Source organism: Euprymna scolopes, chromosome 29 (genome assembly GCF_053919585.1).
Source record: "Euprymna scolopes isolate OS-2025 chromosome 29, ASM5391958v1, whole genome shotgun sequence".
Lineage (NCBI taxonomy): Eukaryota > Metazoa > Mollusca > Cephalopoda > Sepiida > Sepiolidae > Euprymna > Euprymna scolopes.
The window spans coordinates 5,102,694-5,123,063 of record NC_136510.1 but is presented as its reverse complement, the minus strand read 5'-3'; the positions used below and the strand labels follow the sequence as shown (position 1 = coordinate 5,123,063).

Here is a 20,370-nt window from a genome sequence, read left to right as displayed (position 1 = left end):
ATTGACTTTGTAACAATAAATATGACATCTGCATAAATTAAAATATATTTTACAACCTGGCAAGGCTGGAAAACCAAAAGAGCGACTCTACACTCTTCAAAGATCCTAAATTGGGGTCTTATCACGAGATATAGTTTCCTTTCATACCCAAGATAAAGAACATAGGTTGGTTGTGCGACTGCATACTTTTGCTTGAAATGTAAGGACTGTCGAAAGTTTTATCCGAGCCTCACTTCTCTATATCGCACGAGGTTTTCTCAAAGAAATGCCACAGAAAAGTTATTAACCAAAAATTTTAAATTTTGTAGGTTGGTTACTGTTACCAAAGATCAGATCCATGTCAAATTAAAAAAAAATCAAAACGAAACATTTTTTTTTACCATGACTGAACTTTATAAATAAGATGTGGGACTTCATTGGCTATAGTATGGGTCAAATAGAGAATCTCTATGATGAACATAATCAGAATTATTAGCAAAAGTATGACTTTAACCGTTTCCATAATTTTGCCTTAAATATCCCAGAATTAAATCAGTTCTTCACTGGCTACAATATGGACTAAGTAGTGATTCTCTATGATGAACAGGACCAAAATTGTGATTTTCACTTTTATTTAGGTCATCACTGATATTTTGACCAATTGGTCAAACGATGTGCATGGTACAGAAACAATGACAAACCAACAACTTGACTGAAAACGTAACGTTCACCTTGGCGAAAATAATATCTTAAAGAATTGTCACATGAGACATTAAAGCACCATTATAATAAGATTGTCAACAGGATAGAAATAAAAGAAAAAGAAAAATACTTACCAAAGGAACCGAAAAGTCAGGCATGCATATGGCTACTGTTCGATCAGATTTTAATAGCACCGTTGAAGGGTCGATTTCTCCGTGCACAATTCCTATGCTATGCAACTTATGAAGTCCTTCACACAATCCGTGAACAAAAACTTGCCGTTCCTAGAAAAAAAAAAAAAAGGAATGTACATTTACATGAAACGTGAATTGTTACGAATTGACTCATCAAACCAAATGCCATCATAAACTGTCGTGAATTTTTATTCATTTCATTTTCAATCTTCATCATTCTGCTGACAATCAACTGTATTCACCATTTTAGCATTATTTGTTCTTGATAATAAAAACAAATTGCCATTAGTCCTTACGCACAAAAGTTATTATTATATGTTATTTTTATTATATGCTATTTTTTTTTTTTTACAAGGTAGTCACCACTTATCAAGGACCGGAAGCCATTCGGGATAAGGGTTATTGTGTGTACAGTACGTTAGTGTTGGAGATTTGATAAAGTGTCTTACTTAAGGAGGCGGTTCATCAGGAATTTGTTCATATTGGACTTGAAGATATCCAGGTTGTAGTCAGGTGGGAAACAGGCAACCGAAACAGCGTTTCACAGGCGTGCACTTCTAAGAAAGAAGCTTTGTTCATGGAATCTACGTTTTGCTTTTGGCACAGATAAGGAGTGGAGAAAATTTTTGACAGTGGTTTCAGCTAGACGGGTGTTTTTGTGAAAGATTGAAGAGGGGGGGGACCAGAGATTGGAATTCAGACGAGCACCTGCCATGGTGATGGTTTTGGTGATGGTGGTGAAATGGATAGCATCACCACTGAAAACATGTTATGTTCATGTAAACATGTGCAATGCTGCATGTTCGTTGGAAGTGCATTGCTGCATGTTTCTTGGAAGTGCATTGCTGCATGTTTCTTGGAAGTGCATTGCTGCATGTTTCTTGGAAGTGCATTGCTGCATGTTTCTTGGAAGTGCATTGCTGCATGTTTCTTGGAAGTGCATTGCTGCATGTTTCTTGGAAGTGCATTGCTGCATGTTTCTTGGAAGTGCATTGCTGCATGTTTCTTGGAAGTGCATTGCTGCATGTTTCTTGGAAGTGCATTGCTGCATGTTTCTTGGAAGTGCATTGCTGCATGTTTCTTGGAAGTGCATTGCTGCATGTTTCTTGGAAGTGCATTGCTGCATGTTTCTTGGAAGTGCATTGCTGCATGTTTCTTGGAAGTGCATTGCTGCATGTTTCTTGGAAGTGCATTGCTGCATGTTTCTTGGAAGTGCATTGATGCATGTTGCAGATGACAGACAGATGATGGGGGGGGGAATATCAGGCTCACCGTTTGGAAAAAGTGATTATTTTTTTGCGTTTTTTTTTACAAAGGAATCACCACTTATCAAGGCCCGAAGGTCACTTGAGGATAAGGGTTAATTAGTGTCAAAATGGTAATCGTTAGTGGTGGAAATTTTGTAAATTGTATTACTTAAGGGGATGGCTCGAGAACTTGTTTACGTCGGACTTGAAGACGACCATATTGTAGTCAGTTGGAAAGCAGGCAAATGGGAGAGAGTTCCACATGTGTGCAGTTCTAAAAACTTGATTATTATCCATAGTGCTTGAAAAAGTGTATTTATGACAAAAAACTATATGCTATTTTTATCATATTTTTATTATATGCTATTTTTATCATATTTTTATTTCTATTACGTTTATTATTTGTGTATTTAGTTTTATTATCTGTTTTTATTATTTATCATTTTGATCATTGGTATATGCCTTTTTATTTTTGTTTTATTATTATTATTATTATGTGCTTTTATTTTTATGATGTGTCATAGTTTTCATTTTATTTATTTATTTTTTTTGTTTTTACATAGGCATCACCACTTATAAAGGCCAAAAGGCCACTCGAGGATAAAAATTAAAGAGTGTACAGTAGAAATTGGACAATATAGTAACCGTTAGTAATGGAGATTCGGTAAATTTGTTAACTTATATGGAACAGCTCATCAAAAACTTGCTTACGTTAGACTTGAAGATAACCATATTGTAGTCAGCTGGAAAGCAGAAAAATGGAAGACAATTGTGTGCTTTTATTTTATTATGCATATTTAATATTATTTATTATGCATATTTAATATTATTTTTTATGCATATTTAATATTTTTTATGCATATTTATTATGCATATTTAATATTATTTATTATGCATATTTAATATTATTTTTTTATGCATATTTAATATTTTTTATGCATATTTATTATTTATTATGCATATTTAATATTATTTATTATGCATATTTAATATTATTTATTATGCATATTTAATATTATTTATTATGCATATTTAATATTATTTATTATGCATATTTAATATTATTTATTATGCATATTTAATATTATTTATTATGCATATTTAATATTATTTATTATGCATATTTAATATTATTTTTTTATGCATATTTAATATTTTTTATGCATATTTATTATTTATTATGCATATTTAATATTATTTATTATGCATATTTAATATTATTTATTATGCATATTTAATATTATTTATTATGCATATTTAATATTATTTATTATGCATATTTAATATTATTTATTATGCATATTTAATATTATATATTGTGCATATTTAATATTATTTATTATGCATATTTAATATTATTTATTATGCATACTTAATATTTTTTATGCATATTTAATATTTTTTATGCATATTTATTATTTATTATGCATATTTAATATTATTTATTATGCATATTTAATATTATTTATTATGCATATTTAATATTATTTATTATGCATATTTAATATTATTTTTTTATGCATATTTAATATTTTTTATGCATATTTATTATTTATTATGCATATTTAATATTATTTATTATGCATATTTAATATTATTTATTATGCATATTTAATATTATTTATTATGCATATTTAATATTATTTATTATGCATATTTAATATTATTTATTATGCATATTTAATATTATTTATTATGCATATTTAATATTATATATTGTGCATATTTAATATTATTTATTATGCATATTTAATATTATATATTGTGCATATTTAATATTATTTATTATGCATATTTAATATTATTTATTATGCATATTTAATATTATTTATTATGCATATTTAATATTATTTATTATGCATATTTAATATTATTTATTATGCATATTTAATATTATTTATTATGCATATTTAATATTATTTATTATGCATACTTAATATTTTTTATGCATACTTAATATTATTTATTATGCATATTTAATATTATTTATTATGCATATTTAATATTATTTATTATGCATATTTAATATTTATTATGCATATTTAATATTATTTATTATGCATACTTATTATTTATTATGCATACTTAATATTATTTATTATGCATATTTAATATTATTTATTATGCATATTTAATATTATTTATTATGCATATTTAATATTATTTATTGTGCATATTTAATATTATTTATTATGCATATTTAATATTATTTATTATGCATATTTAATATTATATATTATGCATATTTAATATTATTTATTATGCATATTTAATATTATTTATTATGCATATTTAATATTATTTATTATGCATATTTAATATTATTTATTATGCATACTTAATATTATTTATTATGCATATTTAATATTATTTATTATGCATATTTAATATTATTTATTATGCATATTTAATATTATTTATTATGCATATTTAATATTATTTATTATGCATATTTAATATTATTTATTATGCATATTTAATATTATATATTGTGCATATTTAATATTATTTATTATGCATATTTAATATTATTTATTGTGCATATTTAATATTATTTATTATGCATATTTAATATTATATATTATGCATATTTAATATTATATATTATGCATATTTAATATTATTTATTATGCATATTTAATATTATTTATTATGCATATTTAATATTATTTATTATGCATATTTAATATTATATATTGTGCATATTTAATATTATTTATTATGCATATTTAATATTATTTATTGTGCATATTTAATATTATTTATTATGCATATTTAATATTATATATTGTGCATATTTAATATTATTTATTATGCATATTTAATATTATTTATTATGCATATTTAATATTATTTATTATGCATATTTAATATTATATATTATGCATATTTAATATCATATATTGTGCATATTTAATATTATTTATTATGCATATTTAATATTATTTATTGTGCATATTTAATATTATTTATTATGCATATTTAATATTATTTATTGTGCATATTTAATATTATTTATTATGCATATTTAATATTATTTATTATGCATACTTAATATTATTTATTATGCATATTTAATATTATATATTATGCATACTTAATATTATTTATTATGCATATTTAATATTATTTATTATGCATATTTAATATTATTTATTATGCATATTTAATATTATATATTGTGCATATTTAATATTATTTATTATGCATATTTAATATTATATATTGTGCATATTTAATATTATTTATTATGCATATTTAATATTTTTTATGCATATTTAATATTTTTTATGCATATTTAATATTTTTTATGCATATTTAATATTTTTATGCATATTTAATATTATTTATTATGCATATTTAATATTATTTTTTATGCATATTTAATATTATTTTTTATGCATATTTAATATTATTTATTATGCATATTTAATATTATTTATTATGCATATTTAATATTTTTTATGCATATTTAATATTATTTTTTATGCATATTTAATATTTTTTATGCATATTTAATATTATTTATTATGCATATTTAATATTTTTTATGCATATTTAATATTATTTTTTATGCATATTTAATATTATTTTTTATGCATATTTAATATTATTTTTTATGCATATTTAATTTTATTATGCATATTTAATATTTTTATGCATATTTAATATTATTTATTATGCATATTTAATATTTTTTATGCATATTTAATATTATTTATTATGCATATTTAATATTTTTTATGCATATTTAATATTATTTATGCATATTTAATATTATTTATTATGCATATTTAATATTATTACGTCTTAATTTTCATTATTGTCACATAATAAAAACAAACTACCATTATTCCTTACACACAAAAGTTATTATATTTTATTTTTATTACGTTTTTTATTAATAGTGTATTTAGTTTTATTATTGCTTTGATTTTGATCATTAGTATATGCTTTTTTATTTTTTTTTTATTATTATTATTATGTGCTTTTATTTTTATTTTGCATTTTTAATATTATTACATTTTTATTTTCATCATTATCACCTGCCTTTACGGTGCTTATTTAGAATTACGTTTGGTTGAAAAACAAAAAAAAAAAAAAACTAAATTCTTTATGATGTACGTACTCGTCACAGAACGAAGATGTCATATTCCAAAAATCATGTAAATTAATCAAGTAATTTTTTTTAACAAAGAAAATCAAATTTTATAACTAAGTAAGATGTAATGATTTGATCGACCATGATATATAAATAACCAGGAGACAACTCAATTCGAAGTATTGAGATCAAAATTAGCCTTATAATTATATTATTATTATATAATTTAGTATTAAAATTACTAGAAATTGCAAATTTTTATTTGATTAGTTAAAAAACTACTTCACCAATTTACATGATTTTTGGAATATGACATCTTTGATCAGTGACGAGTACATATATCAAAGACTTTTCTGTATTTTTGTTTTTTTAATCAAGTGTAATTCTTAATGAGAAACGCATTTTATTTCATTTTAGCTTTTGTTTCTAAGTAATTTGAAATCATTTTTTTTGGTTATCCATATTGAGTATTGAACCGTCAACCTCCGGAAAAGGTTACTTTTACAATTGATTTTTCCAAGTACTCTAACCACTGTGCCATGAGTACTAGTACGAATTTTGGGAGCCTTAAACCTATTTTGTTTCTAGTTCTGAATTTCACTATTCGTTACTAACGACACTCAAGATGAGAACAGTCGCTTGAAGATTCCAAATAATACAAATAACAAACCCTTTTGTTTTATTATGTTTATTATCATACTAGTCTGGGTGCCTGGCGTTGCCCGAGTGTTTGGATGTGTGTGTGTTGAGCAATGTTTTTTGCCAATTTTTCGATATTTGTCGTCCGAAGGGTCGAGCTTCAAAACGATACTGATCTCATAAAAATCTGTTACCTCTGTCAAAAGTTTTAGGCGGACATACAAACAAACATACATACATTTAAACAGACAGGTGAGATTTATATTATAGATGTTTTTTATTATCATCATGTATGATTTTATTATTTTTATCGTGTTTTAAAAATTTCACTTAAAGATTTACAATTTATTCAGTTATAATAATATCCTTTTTGTTTCATGATCAAATTACATTTACACAATATTGAGTCACTTACCTTGTCTGAGAACTCTTCCTTCAGAAATTTAATAAATGGTTGTCCGAGTAAAGGCATCTGAAGATATATTTGTCTTTGGTTCTATAAAATATAAAAGTTATTTAAAATTATAAAGTTATGATAATTTTCCCCCCTCTTTTTAAACACAAGCGCTATATACAATTCCCTAAAAACTATATTTTTTACTGTAGCCTTAATTTGACCCTAACACGTTTGATTCAAAAGCAGTAAAAAAAAATGAATAATAATTAAACAAATCTTAACTTTGTTTTCATTGTTCGGACAATCTTTCTTATCTTGAGTGTTATTTGCTCAACGTTTTGGTCTTGAATCTCCATGTTTTTTTTTCCAACTAAGGAAAAGGGGAGTTAACTCTGTATTGTAAGAAATCAGGTCTTGGGTTTGAGGGTGTGTTCGTAAATTATCAAAAAAGGTAAATTTTCAGGGATCACTAGGGTAATTTTTAAGACTTTCTTATGATTCAATTTTTAACTGAATCCTTTTGTTAATTAGTGAAAAAAATGTTTTACAAAATTGAATCAATAATAAAATGAAAATATCTTGATGACCCCTAAAAATTTTTTTTTTTTTTAATTATTTACGTACACACCCTCAAACCCACAGTCCGATTTCTTACAATACCGAGTTAAACCTCTTTTTCTTAGTTGAATAAAAACATGGAGTTTACACCTGACAAAAGTCGTAGGTTTTAACGACCGAAACGTACCAATAACACACCTAAGATGAGAATAATTGTCGGAACAATCAAAACAATAAAATCATTTCAGAACTGCCTTTAAAAAAAAACCTCAACTTGTAAAAAAACAAAAACAAATAACATTTGTTTCATATTTTCTTCATTAAAAAATACTTTTTCATAAAATCTTACAAATGGTGGTCGTTTTTTGTCTATAATTGGAGCATGTTTACAGTTTGCTTCGATCAAAACTAACAAAAATGATAAAAACTTTCCATTTTTTACCTTTGAAAAGAATACAGCCTGAATTGGTACCAAATTTGGTGATTGGATGCTGTAAAAAGATTTTGCTTGATGAAGGAATTCTTCTTTTCCAACGGAGGCATTATCACCAATTAAATATTCCTGGGAATAAATAAAACAATGGTCGTCACAATTTTTTTTCAGTGAACAAGAGATTTCTGAAAACTGATAAGAATACATTCTTCATTTTGATCAACAAAAACTTCCTATTTAATGTTATTGCATCATGACATTTATAAAAGAATTTTGGAATCGGGATTACACCAATGTTTTAATGAGTTACTCCACCTATATATATACACAGGGTGCTATGGACAAATTTATCTTTAGTTGTCCTTTGCCAACTTAATATTTTCGTTTATCAGCCAAATAGAAAAGTTACTAGCCAAACTCATGATTTTTGGAACATGACATCTTCATTCCGTGATGAGTACATACATCATAAAGATTTTTCTGTGTTTTTTTTTTTTTTACGTGTAATTCTAAATATGCACTGAATTTTATGTTGAGATTTGAAGGTATAAATATTCAGATGTTTTTTTTAAACAGCCTTCATTAAAAAAAATGTATATTGTTCTATTAAACTTACTGTTTAAATAATTTGACTGTTCGTTTTATTACAAAAAAAAACAAAAAAAACAAAGTTTGAAAAACATTTTCCACTCATTAATGAGCTTTGAAAAATTGTTGATGAAATAAAGCACAATCGCTAAAAGATAAAATTTCTAGTTGCAATTTTGAAAGATCACTCAAATCAAATGCGACTGTTTCACTTTCAACGTAAAGTCCTGATGTATAACTGCATAGTTTATCATAAAAAGAAATAGTCAACTCAGCAAGTTGATGGGGGACGAGTGTTTTGTGTGTTTCATTAAGACACCGTTGCCAAATGATTAACCATGAGAGCTAAAGAACACCTGGGGAGGGGGTGGAGGAAATCTTTAAAAAATAATTTTTTATATATATATATATATATATATATATATATAAGAACTATTCAACTTCTTTTGAGAATATACCAAGAGGGGATTCTAATAGTCTTGCTAAAAATGGAGATACACAACCAGTATACATCAAGTACAATTTCGAGTTACTGATAGTTTCAGAATTTGTAAATAAAAATGTTTTATTACTGTTTTGATTCAACTTAGGTAAAAAATTCATTGCACTTGTGAAGGCAATATTTTTCTCATTTTCATAAAGCTGAAATTAAAATTGTTTTTTTCAAATGACAAACTGAAAATATCTGTCTACACTTCTCATTAAAAACTATGTTGACCCTCCCTTCATTTTTTTTAATACATTATTCCCTAATTTAACTTAGCAAGTAATATAACAACTTCATTAATTACTTAATATAGCAACAGTAAAATATCTCATCCTGTCACAGTGCAAGGGAGATCATCCATATATATAAAATCGAAAATGTGTGTATGTATGTTCGCTTTTTGTGTATGTCCAAGAAAGGATTTTTTTCGCCGGCTTCTCGAGGCCGTCGCTCATTTTTAAAACTTTTTATATGCTGTCTAAATGATGATATCTCCGACTTAACCATGGGGGTCGCCTGGCTATTTAATTTGCCCGACTTTGAAACGTTAAATATTTAACATTTTGGGATCGCCGCATGTTTGCTTTCATTTTTTGGTATAAAAAAAGTGAAACTCGATTAGAATCACTGGCCTGTGGTCTCTAGAAAGCAATGTAACGTTTGGTCAATGTCAGCTTACCGTCGTCATATCAGACGGTTGCTTTCATTTCGAGACGAGACACTCCCCTAATAAACGGGGTAGCTGTCTTTCCCCAAAGTTAGGTAAAAACAAACAAACCGGGTTATTGACCTCATTAACAACTGTCCCGCAGAAAATGTTCACTGCTGAATAGCTACTGCTTACGTCGTCGTTGTCGTAGTGCTCGCACAAAATGTTAACTCTACGACTTCCACTTGACGTCATGTAGTGCAGGCACCTGTCAATTCTCTTCTTAATTAAATAAATTCAAACTTCTTTCAGTAACTCATTCTGGCTGGCCGAGTGGTTAACGTGTCATGTTTTTGTCACATTTTATTTTCCAACTTCGCCTCAGGGCTTCGGGTTCGATCCTACCTAATTACCAAAAGTTTTTTTTACCCCCCCCCCCCCGTTTGTTTTTGATTTAAGAGCACACACACCTCGAAACACCCGGGCAATGCCGGGTACCCCTGCTATTTCTCTTATAAAAACAATGAGCATAAAAGTATCAAAGAGAAGTAACTTACCTGAATGAGAATGTCTGAAGAGTTAAAGCGTGATTGGTAAATTCCTGGAGCAATTTGCTTATCCAGGCTGTAGTGGTCAGGTTCTCGACCAGATTTCATCATTCCACTGTAACTCTGGCAAAAAACAAAAAAAAAAAAAAAAGAAAGGATTAAAAACTGATATATTATCCAATTTCTTCTTTACACTCTTTAACCTTTATACTCGAGTGGCCTCTTGGCCTTGATAAATGGTGTAAAAAAAAAAAAAAAAATATTTACAGGAGATTTAGATTAGAGGACACAAATAAGTTTTTTTAAAATAATGGTTAAAAATACGACCAATGACGTATCTGCTTTTCAAGAAATGCTTACGATCAAGTACACATGCTCTCCAAGCATAAGTATTTAATTATTTTAACTGTACTTGTGCCCTCCTCACTCCACTGTTGATGCCGAAAAACTTTCTATTAAAATAGACTAGCGGGGGTGACTGGCGTTGCCCGGGTGTTTGGGGGGGGGGGGAGGTGTAAAAAAAAAAGTTTTGGTAGGCAGGTAGGCTCGAACCCAAAGTCTTGAGGCGAAGGTGAAAAAGAAAGTATGACGCTAAGCAGGCAGAGAAGCGAGAAAGGTTGAAATTAAACAGTTACAAAAGCAGGTGCTTAAACGAACGCCAACGTCTGCTTTTCTAGGTCAAACACCATAGAGAAATGAAATCACAGCACAAATTTTGTAAAGTCACTCAAATAAAAGATAGAGACAACCTCGTTTCGTAAATCAGAGATATTATAATCTAGGGAGTATATAAAAAGTTGTAAGAATTAGTGACCCCCCCCCATGTGATGTAAACACTTTGCTGCACAACTCCCTATTTAGTATGCCCTTATAACAATAACCCTTAATCAGGGTGTCCTCTTATGCCTTGGGTGAAAATAAAGTTTTTTAAAAAAAAGTAAAAAGGAGATATATAAAATCAAAATTTATGTGTGTATATTATCAATAACTAAAAAAATAAATCAATAACAAAAATCAATAACTAAAAAATAAATCAATAACAAAAATCAATAAATTAAAAAATAAATCAACAAAAATCAATAAATTAAAAAATAAATCAATAACTAAAAGATAAATCAATAACAAATCAATAGCTAAAAGATAAATCAATAACAAATCAATAGCTAAAAGATAAATCAATAACAAAAATCAATAAAATAAAAAATAAATCAATAACAAAAATCAATAAAATAAAAAATAAATCAATAACAAAAATCAATAAACTAAAAAATAAATCAATAACAAAAATCAATAAACTAAAAAATAAATCAATAACAAAAATCAATAAACTAAAAGATAAATCAATAACAAACAATGATAGATTATAACTTGATTTTTAAACTCAGTAAGCAAATTAAGTATAGTCTGTCTAGTATATGTTTGTTTGTTTCATTTTACTTCTAAGTTCTCAAAAATAAAGCCCCGCCTCTCACGCACAGTCTGTAAGAGTATCCAGCTTCATGTTGTTACTTAAAGTAACATCAGTTGGGGAAGATACACCATTCCTCGTAACAGCTAGTATGGGTTAGCCATACTGAGGAGGTCTTATTTGGGCCCTGAATTATTTTGAATATTTAGTCAAGGTTTACTTGTAGAGAAAAGTATCCTAATGCCAGGCTGTTCTAAAAAAAAAATCCTGTAGAGACCTTAGACACTTGAAGATAGTATGAAGTAGGTATTCAAGTTATATTTTTTTCTTTATATATATGTGTGTGTGTGTGTGTGTGTGTGTGTGTGTGCGTGTGTGTGTGTGTGTGCATGTGTGTGTGTGTGTGAAAACAGAAACACACCAGAAGAGAGATCCCTTCAGCCTGCCTTTACAGCAGATACCCAAGAGAAGAGAAACTGTTCTTTCCAGTGAAAACTTGCTTATTTTACATCAAGATGGCAGTTGATAAAAAAAATTTGGATCGGTTCTACGCAAAGCTTTTACTTAAGATTTTTTTTACACATTTCAGGCATTGCTTGAAAACTTCAAGATGTTACAGTATTTTTTATGACAATACATGATATATGATATATTTTTATGACCATATAATTATGATGTATTTTATGACAATACAGCTATGATATATTTCTCATAGTTATATTTCTGTTTTTCAAATCTTTAGTCCATGTTACAAATGCAATTGCTTATGTTTGGAATACTTTTTCAGCAGCTGTTAACTACAGACGGAAGCCATTTTTTTTTAGCAGCAAATTTTGCATAAATTACATAAAAAAAAAGCTAATTTTGCAGGATCATTATTGCTTCACAAAGTTTGTGTCTGAAATTGCAATTACAATAATTTATATGACATGTATACTTTCTTTTTTGGTCAGAATTTGGCATATATGAAAATTTAGAATCAAAATTTTGTATTCCTTGTCGAACAATAAATTTGTCGTAATTTTTTTTAATTCACGGAATTTAATTCTAACGTTTCATTTACATTATTGCGCTATCTTGTATAGTGAGCTTCTTCATCTGATTAGAATTGTCTTACAAATATTGAAACTAATATTTATATGCACTTTATTTTACAGTATTATACAAGCTGGAATCTGAAAGTTTTTCAAAATTCTACTCTCTCTGTCTCTCTATATATATTAAAATTTTATTATATGAAAAGGTTTTCTTTTACAAGTGCAAAATGAAAACATAAAATGCTCACCAAATAACTGTTCAGTCCCAATTCAGAGTTTTGAGATATTAATTCTGGAAAATGCTGTTCAGCTATACTGGCAATCTGTGTCTGAAAAAAAAAAAAAAAAAAAACACAAATAACAAATAAAGAAACGTAATAAATAAATTAAAAAAAAAAAAACAGATAAAAAAAACAAATAAAAATTAAACAAATAAAACAAGCCGAGCATGCAAGGTCCTCCTCCATGAGTGAAAAATTTACTTTCACCATGACTAACGTTTGTGCAAAAGTTTTTAAAAATCCAAGTCGTAGTTATTGAGAAAAGTGTGAACAAATGAACGGACGAATGGGAGTGAATTACTAGGTCCAATCCATCATTTGTCGGGGAACGAATAATAAAATAAAGTTGGGCAAAACTTTAGAGAGACGCTAAACCATGCATTGGACACAGAATTGTAAATTTAAGTTTTAATACTTTACACATTCTTTTGAGACAAAAATTTCAAGTTCAAATACGAAAGTTCAACAATGAAAGTTAATTGTAATTATTTTAATTCTAACTCTAAATGTTGGACTCTTCCTGTCAAAGAAAATTTTCCAAGTCCAGTCGTCTAAGAAAATTTTCCAAAATAATAAAAACGTTTTTCTTCTAAATGTTTAAAATGTATTACTTTTGAATAAATTATGAAATTTAATAGTATGGTGAAAAGGAAATTCTGTAATATATTATCAAATCAATATTTGATATGATATTATCAAATCAATATTTGATATGATATTATCAAATCAATATTTGATATGATATTATCAAATCAATATTTGATATGATATTATCAAATCAATATTTGATATGATATTATCAAATCAATATTTGATATGATATTATCAAATCAATATTTGATATGATATTATCAAATCAATATTTGATATGATATTATCAAATCAATATTTGATATGATATTATCAAATCAATATTTGATATGATATTATCAAATCAATATTTGATATGATATTATCAAATCAATATTTGATATGATATTATCAAATCAATATTTGATATGATATTATCAAATCAATATTTGATATGATATTATCAAATCAATATTTGATATGATATTATCAAATCAATATTTGATATGATATTATCAAATCAATATTTGATATGATATTATCAAATCAATATTTGATATGATATTATCAAATCAATATTTGATATGATATTATCAAATCAATATTTGATATGATATTATCAAATCAATATTTGATATGATATTATCAAATCAATATTTGATATATTATCAAATCAATATTTGATATATTATCAAATGAATAGTTGATATGATATTATCAAATCAATATTTGATATATTATCAAATGAATAGTTGATATGATATTATCAAATGAATAGTTGATATGATATTATCAAATGAATAGTTGATATATTATCAAATGAATAGTTGATATATTATCAAATGAATAGTTGATATGATATTATCAAATGAATAGTTGATATGATATTATCAAATGAATAGTTGATATGATATTATCAAATGAATAGTTGATATGATATTATCAAATGAATAGTTGATATGATATTATCAAATGAATAGTTGATATGATATTATCAAATGAATAGTTGATATGATATTATCAAATGAATAGTTGATATGATATTATCAAATGAATAGTTGATATGATATTATCAAATGAATAGTTGATATGATATTATCATATGAATAGTTGATATGATATTATCATATGAATGGTTGATATGATATTATCAAATGAATGGTTGATATGATATTATCATATGAATAGTTGATATGATATTATCATATGAATAGTTGATATGATATTATCATATGAATAGTTGATATGATATTATCATATGAATAGTTGATATGATATTATCAAATGAATAGTTGATATGATATTATCATATGAATAGTTGATATGATATTATCATATGAATAGTTGATATGATATTATCAAATGAATAGTTGATATGATATTATCAAATGAATAGTTGATATGATATTATCAAATGAATAGTTGATATGATATTATCAAATGAATAGTTGATATGATATTATCAAATGAATAGTTGATATGATATTATCAAATGAATAGTTGATATGATATTATCAAATGAATAGTTGATATGATATTATCAAATGAATAGTTGATATGATATTATCAAATGAATAGTTGATATGATATTATCATATGAATAGTTGATATGATATTATCATATGAATAGTTGATATGATATTATCATATGAATAGTTGATATGATATTATCAAATGAATAGTTGATATGATATTATCATATGAATAGTTGATATGATATTATCATATGAATAGTTGATATGATATTATCAAATGAATAGTTGATATGATATTATCAAATGAATAGTTGATATGATATTATCAAATGAATAGTTGATATGATATTATCAAATGAATAGTTGATATGATATTATCAAATGAATAGTTGATATGATATTATCAAATGAATAGTTGATATGATATTATCAAATGAATAGTTGATATGATATTATCAAATGAATAGTTGATATGATATTATCAAATGAATAGTTGATATGATATTATCAAATGAATAGTTGATATGATATTATCAAATGAATAGTTGATATGATATTATCATATGAATAGTTGATATGATATTATCATATGAATAGTTGATATGATATTATCATATGAATAGTTGATATGATATTATCATATGAATAGTTGATATGATATTATCATATGAATAGTTGATATGATATTATCAAATGAATGGTTGATATGATATTATCATATGAATGGTTGATATGATATTATCATATGAATAGTTGATATGATATTATCATATGAATAGTTGATATGATATTATCATATGAATAGTTGATATGATATTATCATATGAATAGTTGATATGATATTATCAAATGAATAGTTGATATGATATTATCATATGAATAGTTGATATGATATTATCATATGAATAGTTGATATGATATTATCAAATGAATAGTTGATATGATATTATCAAATGAATAGTTGATATGATATTATCAAATGAATAGTTGATATGATATTATCAAATGAATAGTTGATATGATATTATCAAATGAATAGTTGATATGATATTATCAAATGAATAGTTGATATGATATTATCAAATGAATAGTTGATATGATATTATCAAATGAATAGTTGATATGATATTATCAAATGAATAGTTGATATGATATTATCAAATGAATAGTTGATATGATATTATCAAATGAATAGTTGATATGATATTATCAAATGAATAGTTGATATGATATTATCAAATGAATAGTTGATATGATATTATCAAATGAATAGTTGATATGATATTATCAAATGAATAGTTGATATGATATTATCAAATGAATAGTTGATATGATATTATCAAATGAATAGTTGATATGATATTATCAAATGAATAGTTGATATGATATTATCAAATGAATAGTTGATATGATATTATCAAATGAATAGTTGATATGATATTATCAAATGAACAGTTATGATATTATCAAATGAACAGTTGATATGATATTATCAAATGAATAGTTGATATGATATTATCAAATGAATAGTTGATATGATATTATCAAATGAATAGTTGATATGATATTATCATATGAATAGTTTATATGATATTATCAAATGAATAGTTTATATGATATTATCAAATGAATAGTTTATATGATATTATCAAATGAATAGTTTATATGATATTATCAAATGAATAGTTGATATGATATTATCAAATGAATAGTTGATATGATATTATCAAATGAATAGTTGATATGATATTATCAAATGAATATTTGATATTATATTATCAAATGAATATTTGATATTATATTATCAAATGAATATTTGATATTATATTATCAAATGAATATTTGATATTATATTATCAAATGAATAGTTGATATATTATCAAATGAATAGTTGATATATTATCAAATGAATAGTTGATATATTATCAAATGAATAGTTGATATGATATTATCAAATGAATAGTTGATATGATATTATCAAATGAATAGTTGATATGATATTATCAAATGAATAGTTGATATGATATTATCAAATGAATAGTTGATATGATATTATCAAATGAATAGTTGATATGATATTATCAAATGAATAGTTGATATGATATTATCAAATGAATAGTTGATATGATATTATCAAATGAATAGTTGATATGATATTATCAAATGAATAGTTGATATGATATTATCAAATGAATAGTTGATATGATATTATCAAATGAATAGTTGATATGATATTATCAAATGAATAGTTGATATGATATTATCAAATGAATAGTTGATATGATATTATCAAATGAATAGTTGATATGATATTATCAAATGAATAGTTGATATGATATTATCAAATGAATAGTTGATATGATATTATCAAATGAATAGTTGATATGATATTATCAAATGAATAGTTGATATGATATTATCAAATGAATATTTGATATGATATTATCAAATGAATAGTTGATATATTATCAAATGAATAGTTGATATGATATTATCAAATGAATAGTTGATATGATATTATCAAATGAATAGTTGATATGATATTATCAAATGAATAGTTGATATGATATTATCAAATGAATAGTTGATATGATATTATCAAATGAATAGTTGATATGATATTATCAAATGAATAGTTGATATGATATTATCAAATGAATAGTTGATATGATATTATCAAATGAATAGTTGATATGATATTATCATATTAATATTTGATATGATATTATCATATTAATATTTGATATGATATTATCAAATGAATATTTGATATGATATTATCATATGAATATTTGATATGATATTATCAAATGAATATTTGATATGATATTATCAAATGAATATTTAATATGATATTATCAAATGAATATTTAATATGATATTATCAAATGAATATTTAATATGATATTATCAAATGAATATTTAATATGATATTATCAAATGAATATTTAATATGATATTATCAAATGAATATTTAATATGATATTATCAAATGAATATTTAATATGATATTATCAAATGAATATTTAATATGATATTATCAAATGAATATTTAATATGATATTATCAAATGAATATTTAATATGATATTATCAAATGAATATTTAATATGATATTATCAAATGACTATTTAATATGATATTATCAAATGACTATTTAATATGATATTATCAAATGAATATTTAATATGATATTATCAAATGAATATTTAATATGATATTATCAAATGAATATTTAATATGATATTATCAAATGAATATTTAATATGATATTATCAAATGAATATTTAATATGATATTATCAAATGAATATTTAATATGATATTATCAAATGAATATTTAATATGATATTATCAAATGAATATTTAATATGATATTATCAAATGAATATTTAATATGATATTATCAAATGAATATTTAATATGATATTATCAAATGAATATTTAATATGATATTATCAAATGAATATTTAATATGATATTATCAAATGAATATTTAATATGATATTATCAAATGAATATTTAATATGATATTATCAAATGAATATTTGATATGATATTATCAAATGAATATTTAATATGATATTATCAAATGAATATTTAATATGATATTATCAAATGAATATTTAATGATATTATCAAATGAATATTTAATATGATATTATCAAATGAATATTTAATATGATATTATCAAATGAATATTTAATATATTATCAAATGAATATTTAATATGATATTATCAAATGAATATTTAATATGATATTATCAAATGAATATTTAATGATATTATCAAATGAATATTTAATATGATATCAAATGAATATTTAATATGATATCAAATGAATATTTAATATGATATCAGATGAATATTTAATATGATGTCAAATGAATATTTAATATATCAAATTAATATTTAATATGATATTTTCGAACGAATATTTTTTGTGAAAGAAATTCAGTGCTTGTGCAGTTTACGAAAGAGCAAATGAAGATATTGCTTATTTCCACAGACGAGGAGAGGGGTGCCTTTAAATGAAAAATTGAATTAACAAAGGACAAAATGAAAAAGGAATTAAAAAAAGGGACAGCGAAAATCCGTAAAATAAGTGAAAAAAAAAAAAAATATTTATCTAGGTATTTTTTCTGCCCATGTTTCAAAATGATTTCATCAAATTTTGACAAACTTTAAGCGGTGATGAAATTATCTCCCTTGGCACTCCCTCCCCCCTCCTCATCTACAGAAATAGGCAAGATAGCGGTCATATGATCAATCTTATTAAAATTTGATTTTCCTCTGAAAAAAAAAAACAAAAAGAAAACACTACTTGTCATGTTTAAGTGATTTTTTTTTTTAATAAGAACTTTATTCCATAACGGGTAGGTACAGTATAGTTCATTTTTTAATATCTTTAATAAACTGCACAAGCACCAAAATTTCTTTTTAAATATTGCAAGTTGAAAGAATTGTGTAACCGTTACGCATATGTTGAGATATAGAAATAATGATCAATAGCCGGATGGAAGTCTAACAACCCTTCCCTTCAAGAAAAAAACAACCTTTATGTATGGCAGCTGTATGTAAATGACCAAGCCGGGTACAAGATGACATCACAGAAAGAAAGGGAAAAGATTATAAAAAAATGTGTGCGTAGACCAGAAATCACATCAGGCAAAAAATCATGCATGTAATGTCGTCCTTGAAGATCAAACTTACCATGTGTTCATCTTCTTCTGTAATTGCTTCGTGTAACTTAGCTCGGACTTCTTCAAGCTCTTTTTTCATTTTTTCATGGTGATCATTGTAACCCTCGTTCTGAAAGAAAGATTCTTAGAAATGTATGACGCAACAAACCAGGCAGTGATTATTGAAGAAGTCCGTAACAACACATGCGACATATTTGCAGTCATTGGTTCTTATTTAGAATTCAAATTAATTAAAAAAAAAAAAAAAAAAAAAAAAAAAAAATATAGAAAAAAGATTTTTATTATGTACATACTCATCGTAGAACTAAAATGTCATATTCGAAAAATCAAATAGTTTTTCTTTTTTAATTAAGAAAGTCAAAATTTATGTCTTT

At 24.4% G+C, this 20,370-nt stretch overlaps 1 protein-coding gene across 1 annotated transcript in view; it reads right to left on the bottom strand.

Moving 5' to 3' along the window:
* The window catches only part of LOC145252463 (serine/threonine-protein kinase 31-like), a 118,391-nt gene that overhangs the window by 16,110 nt on the left and 81,911 nt on the right, over positions 1 to 20,370 (bottom strand). The window contains exons 19-24 of the mRNA XM_080111879.1: positions 20,007 to 20,105; positions 13,217 to 13,297; positions 10,533 to 10,646; positions 8,261 to 8,380; positions 7,279 to 7,359; positions 816 to 965 (exon numbers count right to left, since the gene is read on the bottom strand). Coding sequence (XP_079968005.1) covers positions 816 to 965; positions 7,279 to 7,359; positions 8,261 to 8,380; positions 10,533 to 10,646; positions 13,217 to 13,297; positions 20,007 to 20,105 — 645 coding nt within the window. The remainder of the gene's footprint in view (positions 1 to 815; positions 966 to 7,278; positions 7,360 to 8,260; positions 8,381 to 10,532; positions 10,647 to 13,216; positions 13,298 to 20,006; positions 20,106 to 20,370) is intronic.